Source organism: Centruroides sculpturatus, unplaced genomic scaffold (genome assembly GCF_000671375.1).
Source record: "Centruroides sculpturatus isolate CEXI.00-Female unplaced genomic scaffold, Cexi_2.0 scaffold1094, whole genome shotgun sequence".
Classification (NCBI taxonomy): Eukaryota; Metazoa; Arthropoda; class Arachnida; order Scorpiones; family Buthidae; genus Centruroides; species Centruroides sculpturatus.
The window spans coordinates 213,944-226,209 of NW_019385596.1; the positions used below are offsets into that span (position 1 = coordinate 213,944).

Sequence of the window (12,266 nt, forward strand, 5' to 3'; positions counted from 1 at the left end):
TAATATTTTTTATTTTGCAAGTTTTATTGTTTCAACTACATTGAATACTCATATCTATTTTATTATTTTTTATTTTACAATTTAGTTATAATTTAATATTGAGATAATGTACAAATAATGATGATGATTTTATACAAATTCCTATTTTACATTATATGAAATTATTTTGGTGAGATAGGAGTCTTAAAACTAGATAAAAATGGCAGTGATGTTTTATTTCTCACCAATAGGTGATTTGATTTCATGTCTAATTTTGTAGTATTGGCAGTGGGAAACCATCCAATGACATTATCTCGAACACGTTCGCCTTTACACCAACCTATAAAAAATAATTAATATTTTGCATATACAGATGTTGAATAAATTTGTATTCAGTAGGATATGCTTATTATAATCACATTAGCCTTTGCCTTTTACTGCTTATAATAATTGATAAGTGGGGTAAATAAATCTACAATAGGTGGAATTATAGTTTTATTGATTCTTAGGACTGGTTGAAACAATTAAAAAATGTAGTTTTAAGATTTATTTAATATAATTACTATTATTAATTAATAGTAATTTCAACGGTTTTTTTAATACCATCTTTGTGCAAAATTTAAGCAACAATTGTTTTTTCTTTTTGCCATATCTGTGCACGAAATCACCTGGGAGACATGAAATTCAGAATATAGAGACAGTATTTTGTACTTAAAGGATGAAAAAAACATACTAGTGCAAAAATGAATAGAATTCATACAGTATGGAATCAAACAAAAAAAGAGGCTTTATTAAAAGAGTAGCATTGGAACAAATGTGATTGTCTGCCCAAGAGGGAGAGCAACAAATAGATGACCCTTAGTAAGGGATATGACCTCCCTTAACTGCAGTGGTTGTGTGGCATCGTCTTTCCAAACTCAACACCAGATTATCGAACAGTTGATGAGGTAAAAGTGCCCATTCCTCAATGATGTGCATCTGTTTCAGTTGTTGGGTGTTCTCCGACGGATATAATCATGCCGAAAGGCATCTCTCCAAAGCATCTCACACATGTTCTATGGATTTAAATCAGGAGAGTATGTTGACCAATTCATTCTAGTGATATCTTCACTTTCTAAAAGCTCCTCAACAGCACAAGTCTGATGTGGTCTGGCATTATCCTCCATAAAAATGAAGTCTGCCCAATGGCATCTTGGAACAGATGCATGTGGGAGAGGATCACTTGCTGTCAATAGCAATCTCCAGTAACAGTACCTCTGTCAAAAATTTGAAGCTCAGTCATTTGGAGAGGCTGAACATAATGCCTCTCCAAATGAGCATTCCAAGACCACCATAATGGTCTTTTTCCATCATGAAACCAGGATAAACTGCTCACTACATATCAGCTGGCATTGAGAATTGCTATTGATACTGAAACAACCTCATTTGTAAAGAGGACACGACTCCACTGATGAGATGTTCAGTCTGTGTGTTCCTCTCATCAGTCTAAACAGTGCTGTCAATGGGAGGCAGTGTTCAGGACGGTGGGCAAATAGACCACCTTTATGAAGCATCTGGCCTAGTAAATTGCAACACTTGTTGGTCCCATTGTCATATGCAGCTGCTGAGTAATGTTGCCCATTGACTGGTATCCATCTCACTTTGCCTGCAGGACAATATATTGGTCATCCATTGACATTATTTTTCTTGGACAGTCACCACCAACTTTTCTTACAGTTGTATCTGTGGTTTGGAAGGCTTTCCAAACTCATGAAACAAACTTTTGTTGATTCAAAACTCTTGGGCCACACTCATCACACTATGCCTCTCCCAAGCTTGCCGATCATTCTACCATGTGTAAAGTCATCTAGATGGTTTCTTCTAGCCATATTGCACATACAAACTCACTTGGACTTGCAGAAAATGTATTTTATAGTGCCTTTCATCCTTTTTATTGTAGTCTCTCACTGCATGCGCTGACTACAATTTTGTGCATTTTGCATGCCCTCATATCACCTGTGATGTTTTCTTCCTGCCTGATATTTGCATATGAATCATTTCTATTCTATTGAATTAGATGGTCATTGTACTAATCGAAACAAGCCCTTTTCTATAATTTTGTGGCTGTCCGCTTAAAAATTACATTGTTGCTTAAGTTTTGCATGCCAGTGTAGTAAAACTATTGTTCTATAAGTGACAATTAAAACAGTGAAGGTTTGATGTTTAAACCACTGATTGATGATGTCAATCAAATTCACAATCATTAAGTAAATAAGCATTTTAAGCTAAGCTCTTACTAATTAATTTTAACCTAAGTTTTGTATACATCCCAAAATACATTGCTTATTATAATTTTGATAATAATATCCATGATTACAATAAATATATTCTACTCTATATCCAATACTTATCCATCATATTCATCTTACCGTCATTCATTTTTCTGATGACATTGATAATTTCACCCTCGTTTAAACATAATTCATCACATTGTTGAGCAGTATAAGATCGTATACATTGTACTTGAAAATCTATGAAAGGTAAACTTAAAATCAATGTGTGTGTATATATATATATATATAAAAGCCAGTCTTTAAAATTAGTTTAATTCTTGCTTGAAATTAAAATAATGGAATTTGGCATAAAAAATACACGGTTAAACACAACTGGAGTCAATAAAGTCTAATTAAAATAATGCTTAAATATTTGTAGAAGTGTATATGTTACTGTGAAAGACCAATATTTGTGAATGTCGACACAGACAACTGTGTGAATGTTGACATGCACCACAGACAACTGTGTGAATGTTGACATTCCCCCCATTTCGGTCATTCACAGTAACATATATATTAAAAACATTTAGAATTAACATTCCAGCATCCATAATCATTTTGAAATTTTAGCATTAATGTTAAAATTATGACATGTGCTGTTAGAATATATTGATTTGCAGGAGTAAATTTTTGTATTTTAATTTAACATGGATTTAATGGTGGAATGTTAAAAATAATTATCATTGACTTCAGAAATATTTTAGTATTTTATTTGTGGTAGGTAGTTAATATAGTATTAGCAAAAAATGACAACTTTAAATTTAAAATTAATTATTATTAGAAGTCTGGAAAAAGATCATATTTATCTGTCTGAAATTAAACTTGAATTTACAACTTCTGTTTACCTTACAGATGTATTATCATTTGTACTTATCCAGACTGTGATCTTCACTTCCAGATCATAATATACATTATTTGCTGCAACATTGAGAACATTATGTCTATTGTTCTCAGCCAATGCTGAGATAATTAACTCAAACAGATATATGATCAACATTAATATATAAACCAAAGCCCAATTAATAGATGAATATAGATCTAAAAACTAGGAAACTTCTTCAATCAAGTTAAGTAAATTAAAAATAGGCTATTCCAACAGAGTGAGAAATTCTTGGAGTGTGAAGGTGTATCGATTTGATATGTTTGGCTATTAGAAGTAGGGTTTGATTTGTATGTTTAAATCAGTATTATTTTTTACTATTTCATAATAGATTTTACCTCGTTTTTGTATTTGCTCTTGTTCTTTTGGCTTCTCAGAAAATGTTAAAATTTCCTTCCATCTTAATTTTTCACTTCTGCATATGTAGAATTTATATATGTCATATGTAATTAATTTTTATAATTCTAAAAAATGAATAGATACTCACTCAGAACAACAACTTAAAATCATTTCAACTGTTTTATTTTCTTGATTACTTAAGAGAATGAGTTGAATAGGATTCTTGCATCCTGTTGGTAACCTAATTGTTGACTGACTGCCACTTTTCACTTGAACCATATCTTTTGGGCAGTAATCCAATACAAGATAATTATCTTCACTAAGGAAACATAAATGGAGTTTTAACATCAATTACAAAAATTAATAACAATAATTAGAGTTATAATAAACATACTTTCTTCGTTTTGTCAACACTAAAAGATCATTAAAAAGAAAAACATGCAGGGGGAATTTATTCCAACGGGTACTTTTCCCAAATGTCTTTTTAACTGGAGAATCACAAGAAAATTGCATCATTTCTCCTCTTTTCAATAACCATCTTGATGCTGATATAAGTGGAATAGCCTAAATTATAAAAACAAATTTGAATAAAAATATTATTATTGATAAATTCTTAAATATAAGTAAGTAATTGTACTTTGCACTCTTTAAAATCTAACTGATGTGCTAAGAGCAACATTTCTTCCATTCTTTCCATTTTCTGTGCTCCTTCAATGCATTCAGAAATGATCTGAAATTTCATTCAAAGTGTTTAACATTTATATTTAATTAAATATAAATATATATATTGTAGGTTTCTCTCTTACCTTTCTAAGAGCAGTTATTGTCAGCTTGTATAGATTATATTTTGTGGAATTCTGTGGTAACCAATGGAACACTTCTTCAATCAAGTTAAGTAAATTAGAAATATGCTGTTCTGGAAGAGTGAGAAATTCTTGGAGTGTAAAGTACTGATATGGGAAACTGCATTCTAAATTTTTTGTAACTTCTAGAAACTTTGGCTTAGTATTTCTGTTTAAAAATATAGTTCCTTAGTAATCATTAATGCTTTAAAACAAAACAAATAAAATTTTAGAATTAATATTTACATTAATACTTTGAGCATTCGATCTCTGTATAATTTATTAGAACAGTACTTGATATAAGCATCAAAGTAGTTAGTTATGTGTTCATATAAAATATCCATGATATCAAAAGATAAAAAACTTTCTTCCCATCTTGATTCTAGATCTGCAACCAATCTAAATACATAAAAATAAGTATATAAATTATAGTTAGATTAATTATATTATTTATTAAATATGCTTACTTTTTGCTGACATTGATAACTGGAGAAATATCAGAAAACAAAACATTCCATTCGTGCCATGATAAAATCTTACATAAACCATTATCATCAGAATTAGTTGATCGAACAAAGTGTTCTTGACCAGTTTCTAATAGTCTTAAATAAGTTGCTTCTGATAGTGCTACACTGAGTAATGCTTCTTGTAATTTAAGCTGTTGAGCAGACATCTTTTCTAGTATTCCACTAGCTTGAACCTTAATGATTTATAAAATATCAGCAATCTAAATGGTTAATCATAAATTAATATTACAAAGAATAAAAATATACCTCTGGTAGATCACTCCACAGTTTTTTATTTCCAGATTCCACTATATAAGCTAATTCTGCTACATTTAATTGAGGCTTCAAGGAATGCAATCCTTCAGAATTATAAAACTCACAATATGGATTGGATTTTTTTAGATTGTAATCATAAGTACTGCAATATATATCTTCTTGACTACTACCTGATGTTTCTCCATAACTTGATTTTTTATTCTGAGGAAAATTTAAAGACTATAGTTTGAATTATAAATTCATAATTTTTTTTTAAAGAAAACATACCTCTGAAATGTTAATTTGTAAATAATTATGTTCACTTTCAACAGAGCTAGATCTGTTCCGAAAATTAAATGTTTTTGATCTTTCAAACAGCCTTACAGATTCTTCTGATGAAGATAGTGGACTCTGCAGCATTTCTAAATGATTTCTGCAGATATAACCATCTCCACAGGAATTACATGATACAATAGATGCCCTAAAAATCAAAATAAAGCTTATTTAACTTAGTAAGTATTGGCTAAAAAAAGATTTTTTTCCCCCAATTTTACCTTGTTCTTTCTGGCAAATTAATAGTTGAGGCATGTAGTTCAGAACTCTTCTTATCTAATTGTATCTCTGTAATATATATATAAATTTATTCATTGATAATTATAATTATCATTTAAAATTTTAATTGCTAACCTGAGACAAATTTGGAAAATTGTTCAGTTAGAGGACCACAGTCACTGGCTCTTCTTTGGTGAGTAATATTGCCATCATCTTTGGAAATTGCCTCAGAATTTTTCTTATTTTTTTGATATGGCAGCGTAAAATAATTCTTCTTCTTTTTCTTTTTACATTTTTGTTCATCTAATTGCTCTAAAATACATTCGTAACTTTTAGGTTTCTCACATTGAGAAACATAGAAATTTGTATTCTTCTCTTTATTTTTAATTGTTTGCTTCTTCAACATGTTAACTTCCAGAATATTGGCTTTTTTGATACTCTTCAGTGTTTTCTTATAACTACTCCTCAAAGCATTAAAGTCTTGATAGATCAAAGCAGATTCAGTTATAGAATGGCGAGAACTTACAGGAGAATTATCTTCGTTCTTTTTCTCGATTTGAATTGGACTACACGGAGAAAGAGAATCTGCATTATCACTCTCATCAGCCGAGTGATTACCAAGAAAATGGAAAGATTCTTCAATAAAATCATTAGGACTCTTCGGCTCATTTTTACATTGAAATGGTTCGTCCATACTAAAATCGTTTAGATCTTCATAATGGTGTTCTGAACTGGTGGTGCTGCTATTATCATCTCCACACTAATAATAAGTTTTATTATTAAAAATCGATGATAATTTAAACATGAAAACATTAAGAATTAACTTACTGTTTCCCAACTAGAATCTGTTCCATTATCATCTTTTAACCTGTAATTCTTCCATATCCTTTGAATTCTTCTTGGTGAACAGCAATCGTAAAGATTTCCTGATTCTTGATAGCATCTTTTCCCAGATTTATTACTTATTCTATAGCTACATTTGACGTAAAATATTTAATAATGAGTTTTATTATTATTATTATAAGTGAAGGAAATTAAAAATTCGACAAAAAATTTAACTTTTACGACAGATGTGGAGTTTGATGACATGTTTGAATAATATAAATTTCAATACCTTATAAATTATATTACTATTTGTATTGTATACTATAGATAAAGACTGAACATTTAAATAACGAGAAATACATAGATATAATTAGTATAGATTCTATACTAATTATAAAGAGGTAATGTTTGTAAGTAAGTAAGTTTGGATGTAGCGGGTAATCTCCGAAACTACTCATCCGATTTCAAAAATTCTTTCACCAATATTTAGAATGGAACTTCGGGGTGGACATAGGCTGTATATTATTTCGTTAAATATTCATATAAATTAAACGATATGATCTAGGTTAAGGCTTTTATGTCCAACAGATGGCACTACGAGTACGACGCCCTAAGTTTGCTTTTCTGTGAAAATGAACTAAAGCAGATCATCTTCTATCTATATAAATAAAAATGTAATGTTCGTTTGTTCCTACCGATTCCTTTAAAATTTTGTCACAACGCTGCATTCGAATAAGTACGTGTTTTTATATAATATACGTGTCGAAATTCCCCCCACTGAAGGGAGATGGTTAGGAGTAAGGCTTACCGTAAAGAACTCTGCTTCTATTTATACTATTTTAGATGCAGTTTATTGCGTTTTAATAGGGTACGTCAAGAGAATGTACACTGAGAAGAAAGTTTTCGAAAAATTTCTCCCCCACGGGGGAAGTGTTATACATTTATAATAGATACATTTTGAGCCACAACGCGTGGCGGGGTCTGCTAGTTTATAAATAAAATATTAAAACAATTTGGATAAACAGTAGTAATTCAACATCATTACACAATTAGATAGGGTGTGTCTCTAGAGATAAGATCTCAAAATGAAAGGAAACGAGTTAAATACTATTTGGTTACCTAAAAAACAGCAGTTTAGTCCTGGTATTTCATGTGGTATCAAGCTTTACATATTTTCGTGAATATAATATAATAATGGTTGTAAAAATGAGCACATTATCAAAATGCAAATGAAATTATTGCATAATACAGTATTATAATATTTTATGAAATTGTAAGGTAAATGTTATAAGATACTGCAATTCTATTTCAATTTTGCATATTTCTATTTTGATATTGCAATAGAGAGGAATAGAAATGATGAAAGATGAATATTTACCTTTCATCCAACTTATTTTAATTATTAAAAATCTATTTTAAACTTTCAAATATGATTTTTTATGGTATTAAGTTGGTTTCTTGTTTATATAGTAATGTTTTATCTGATATAATTTAATTGAATTCAATTAAATTAATCTAATTTCATAAATTAGATTAATTTAAATTGAATTCAGAATGCAAATTAAGATGCAAATTAATGAAGTACATACTGTACTTCATTAATTTGCATCTTTTATACGTTTAATATTAAGAACTTTTGTACCAATTATGAGTTAATTTATAAGGAAAATAATGTTTATGCAGTGGTCTTACATGTATAGAATTTGAATAATTTATATCTTTAACTTACTTATTTTCTGCATTTCCATCTTTTTCATCTTCGCTGATATCTGCCCATTCTTCTTCACTCTGTGTCACTTTAACTGTAATTTTAAATCAACTTATATAAATTTTGAAATACAATTATTGAATTAAATGAAGTAGAAACTTACTTTATGCTTCTAACACAATAAAGTGTTATAAATTAAGACACTTGGCGGGTTTTTTCATCTTTATTTAGTTGATATAAGGAACTAAATAAAGATGAAAAACTAAACTAAATAAAGATGAAAAAACCCGCCAAGTGTCTTAATTTATAACACTTTATTGTGTTAGAAGCATAAACAAATTGTAAAGCACGGTTTCATATCATCAAAATAGAAACTTACTGTTTTCATCCTCCTTTATTGCTTCTTGTTCTTTACTTAACATATGTTCAGTATAACATTCAGAGAGATTAACATAATGTTTAATAGGTGACCTAGGTAGAGGCATGGGCTTTTTCACAACCACAAAGCGAGGCTTTGGAGATTTTGATTTCTTAATTTCTCTATTGTTGAAGTTCAGATTACTGTAAACTAGCCTATTGTAAATTATGTTTTCAATGCTTTGTCTTTCGTTTTCAGAATTAATGAATCGAGTGATGTGTAGAGGAGAAGTCAAAGATTCTTCTCCTTCACTAATTCCACTGTCGTCTCTATTTTTACATAATTTTTGGCAACTTAAGATAGATAATCTATTAGGATCTTGTTTAAATAGTTCTTTGTTATTATCCAAGTATTTCTTTCTTGATTCTTTTTCCATCTGTTCATATTTGCTAACCAAATTTCTCACCGATGAGAATTTGTATAAATTCCTCTTTCTATCCTGAAATGAAAATCTTGGTTGTGAGTAATGCTTAGATCTTTTGTGTTGCCTGTAACTGTTATTTCTAGAAGTATTTTCGAAAAGTTTTTTCCTGATGATTATGTTTTGCTCTTGATTATATTTTCTATTTACGACTGTACATTTTTCATTCAGTTCTGGATGTATACAAATCTTCATATTGTATAATGCAGAATTTACGGAGTAAGTTTTGGCAGCAGGTTTTTCCTTGTGTTTTTCAGAGGATAGGCTGGATTTCGTTGCAAATTTAGAAGTCACCTTATAATCTTCTCGAAGCATTTCATTAAACGAACATTTTAAATCCTTTTCGCTAGATTCTGATATTGAATTTTCTTTAACTGCTAAAGAGGTGCCGGAATTTTGTAAATGTTTGGATATATTACAGACCTCACCGAAATTCTTTCTGGTTTTTTGTGTTTCATCGTACAAATTTTCGCTTTCATCTTCTCTACTTTGAAATACACCTCTAATTTTTGTCCATTTTGGTGAATCTGTCAATTTCTGGATATTTTTTCTTCTCAAAGACATTGCTTGTTAGTGTTTTAACAGGACAATCTGCTAATTTGAGGAGAGTCAATTTAAATCAGATCCATTTGATAATTCCTAATCAATGTGGTCAGTACCTCCTCAGAAAAAAAGATGCAGCTTCTCTCTGGGGAAAAATAATTATTAAATGAATATACGGAAATGTGTAATAATTTGTAAAGACAAAATACATTTTCGTTATCGCATTTTATCTTAACAGTTTGTGCTTATCTGAAAAATGCTACTTGATTTTGTACATCCTTTTACAGCTGGAGAGCTTCACAAACAGAATGCCATTAAATTACACTGTGTCTGGTAAACAGCATTTACTACTGTGTTTTTGTACGGTTTTCTATTGAAAATTTAAAACAAAATTCTCAGTTTTCTAAGAATTTCATTAAGTTTTTGTTGATTTTTTTTTAATGATAGATGATGATATAAGGAAATTTTAATATGTATAATTCTAGGGTAAATTTAACAATAATAAAATTGCTCAGGAATACAATAAATTTAAGAAATATTATCCTATTGTATCAAGTCAAGCATTGATTCAAAATTTTTCTTGTCTACAATTTATTGCACACTGTATTTATAAAACTTTTGCAAGACATTACAAGGTCAAGATTATTTGTATTATAATAATTCACAATAGATTTTTTTTATTGTTGTTTAAGAGTAATTTCTTGGCATTCCCCGAAACTAAATTTTCTATAGATCTTCGAAAATAATAACCTCTTTATCCTTAATTATTTAAAATAACCTTACAGAAGAGATTCAAACAGGGTCGTCGAGAGCTTGTATGGGACCCGAGGGTCCCCTTTTTTTGATAAATGAAATACGTAGAATGTTTTTTTATTAATAAAAGGTGTTAAAAATTATATTTTCTATAAGTAAAAGTAACATTAATTTATAGGGATAGGAACCATTATATTTTTGTTCGGGCGCGGGGAAAAATTTCAGCTCCCTTATCGACAGCCAGGGTACAAATTTAATAAATTACAGCATAACACCAAATAACAATATTGATATCACACTAATATAGAACTGTATTAAATCTAAATTTATTTATTTTATATTTTTTTCATAAATTGTACAATTTAGTACAGTTATGGAGTTCCACAAAATGCCGGTTTCTCTTCAACCGCTACTGTTTTAGACTCGAGAGGGGGGAAAAAAGGTAACACGCCCTTCATTAAATTGGGTGTTTCCGAACCATTTTGACAAGTTCTTTCACCAAAATGAAAGTAGTAACTTCCGAAAAACACGATGAGTATGAATAAATTTTATATGAAAACACTTCAGTAATGCAAATTATGATTATTGTATTAAATCAAATAAAAAGAGGCCAGGGAAATTCCAGAATGAACGTAGTATCCAGTAGATAACATGCTCGAAGGGAATTCAGGCATTCGGGATGACTCACCTCTCTCTTATTTTGGGATGGATAATGACCTCTCGGGTGTCACCGCTATATATTTGTTTACTCGTTTAATAATAATTATGTAAACCGAATTTATACTATTGCATCTGATTTAAAATTTTAATATCCTCCGTAAATCTTTTAACGATTAAGACAGATGCTCAATAATTACCAAACGTCAGTTATCTTGGGATATCATTTGCGCCAATCTTGTGTGTTTGAAATAACTATATTTATCTGTTAACTATTACAACACATTCGAATAGAATCAGATATATAAATTTAATACAATTTATTAATTGTTTACAAACAAAGGTTAAATATTTTGAATTGATACTTACCTAAGTAACTCCGGAAACCACGGGCGAACTAGTTTGATATGACACGTGTTCTGCGAAACGAAGAATCCTAACCTGCTGGAACGAATCACGTGACTATTCTCCTAACGTATTCTCGTGTATTCTATTGGACAGCTGTAATTCCCCCCGCGGTATCTTTGCGGAATTACGTTCGATGGATTTTCTACGAATTATGCAACAGGTTCGAGTAATGTAGTCCTCTGTTTTTTGTTAGATCTTTCGATTGCAATAAACAGTTTTGTTGCTTTCATTTCCTAAAAATATCTGACCTAATTACCTCATATTCTTTATGCTAATGAATATTTAATAAGAAAAGATACATAAAATTTAGAAAATTCTTAACCTTAACAGTTTAGAAATAATTTAAATCACTATTTTTCTAACACAAGATTTACTAGAACGAAGTTTTTGTATTCGTCTTAAATTCGCCTTTATATCACTAATTTTTCTTATAAATTAGGAATTTTTAATTATAAAAATATAATTTATAAATGAAGGTAAAGTTTATCGCACCACAATTGGGGAATTTTTAAGTTATTGTTATGAAATAATTGCATCACTTATCTACATCCAGTCGAATTTCTTTAAGTATTTTACAGGAAAAGTAATCTTATCAGACATATGTTAGTCATTCTTATTTATTTCTAAAGTCGTGTAGATAACTTCCTAGTTGAAATATTTCGCGAAGATTAATTCTAAAATTATAAATTACATATACACTCGTATAGTACTATATGAGGATGTATCGAAATTACGAGAGACTGAAGCAATTTTTCTTACGTGGAGACAAACTGGCCAAGGTCAAGGTTCGTGGAGAGCATTTCTCTAATGGAAAATTTATCAATTGTAAGAAAAATTTCTTATTTGGTGCAAAAATTTATGAAAAAAC

General features: G+C 29.7%; 1 protein-coding gene across 1 annotated transcript; it reads right to left on the reverse strand.

Annotated features, from left to right (window-relative positions):
- Positions 1-18: 18 nt before the first annotated feature.
- LOC111640421 lies at positions 19-11,460 on the reverse strand. The gene is made up of 17 exons (XM_023386432.1): positions 11,360-11,460; positions 8,578-9,725; positions 8,220-8,292; positions 6,494-6,638; positions 5,801-6,425; positions 5,668-5,734; positions 5,402-5,594; positions 5,126-5,335; positions 4,820-5,052; positions 4,599-4,751; positions 4,317-4,521; positions 4,148-4,240; positions 3,905-4,074; positions 3,659-3,829; positions 3,510-3,586; positions 2,388-2,489; positions 19-319 (listed from the first exon to the last, which is right to left on the reverse strand). Exons 2-17 carry the CDS (start codon positions 9,599-9,601, stop codon positions 162-164), a joined length of 3,699 nt encoding a protein of 1,232 aa, XP_023242200.1. The 5' UTR covers positions 9,602-9,725; positions 11,360-11,460; the 3' UTR covers positions 19-161.
- Positions 11,461-12,266: the final 806 nt, after the last annotated feature.

Coding starts and splice junctions, on each gene's coding strand:
- LOC111640421 (XM_023386432.1), bottom strand. CDS start 9,601: ATGTCTTTGAGAAGAAAAAATATCCAGAAATTGACAGATTCACCAAAA. Junction 5,595..5,667: donor AATTTGCCAGAAAGAACAAG/GTAAAATTGGGG, acceptor TTTGATTTTTAG/GGCATCTATTGTATCATGTA. Junction 3,830..3,904: donor GTGTTGACAAAACGAAGAAA/GTATGTTTATTA, acceptor ATGTTTCCTTAG/TGAAGATAATTATCTTGTAT.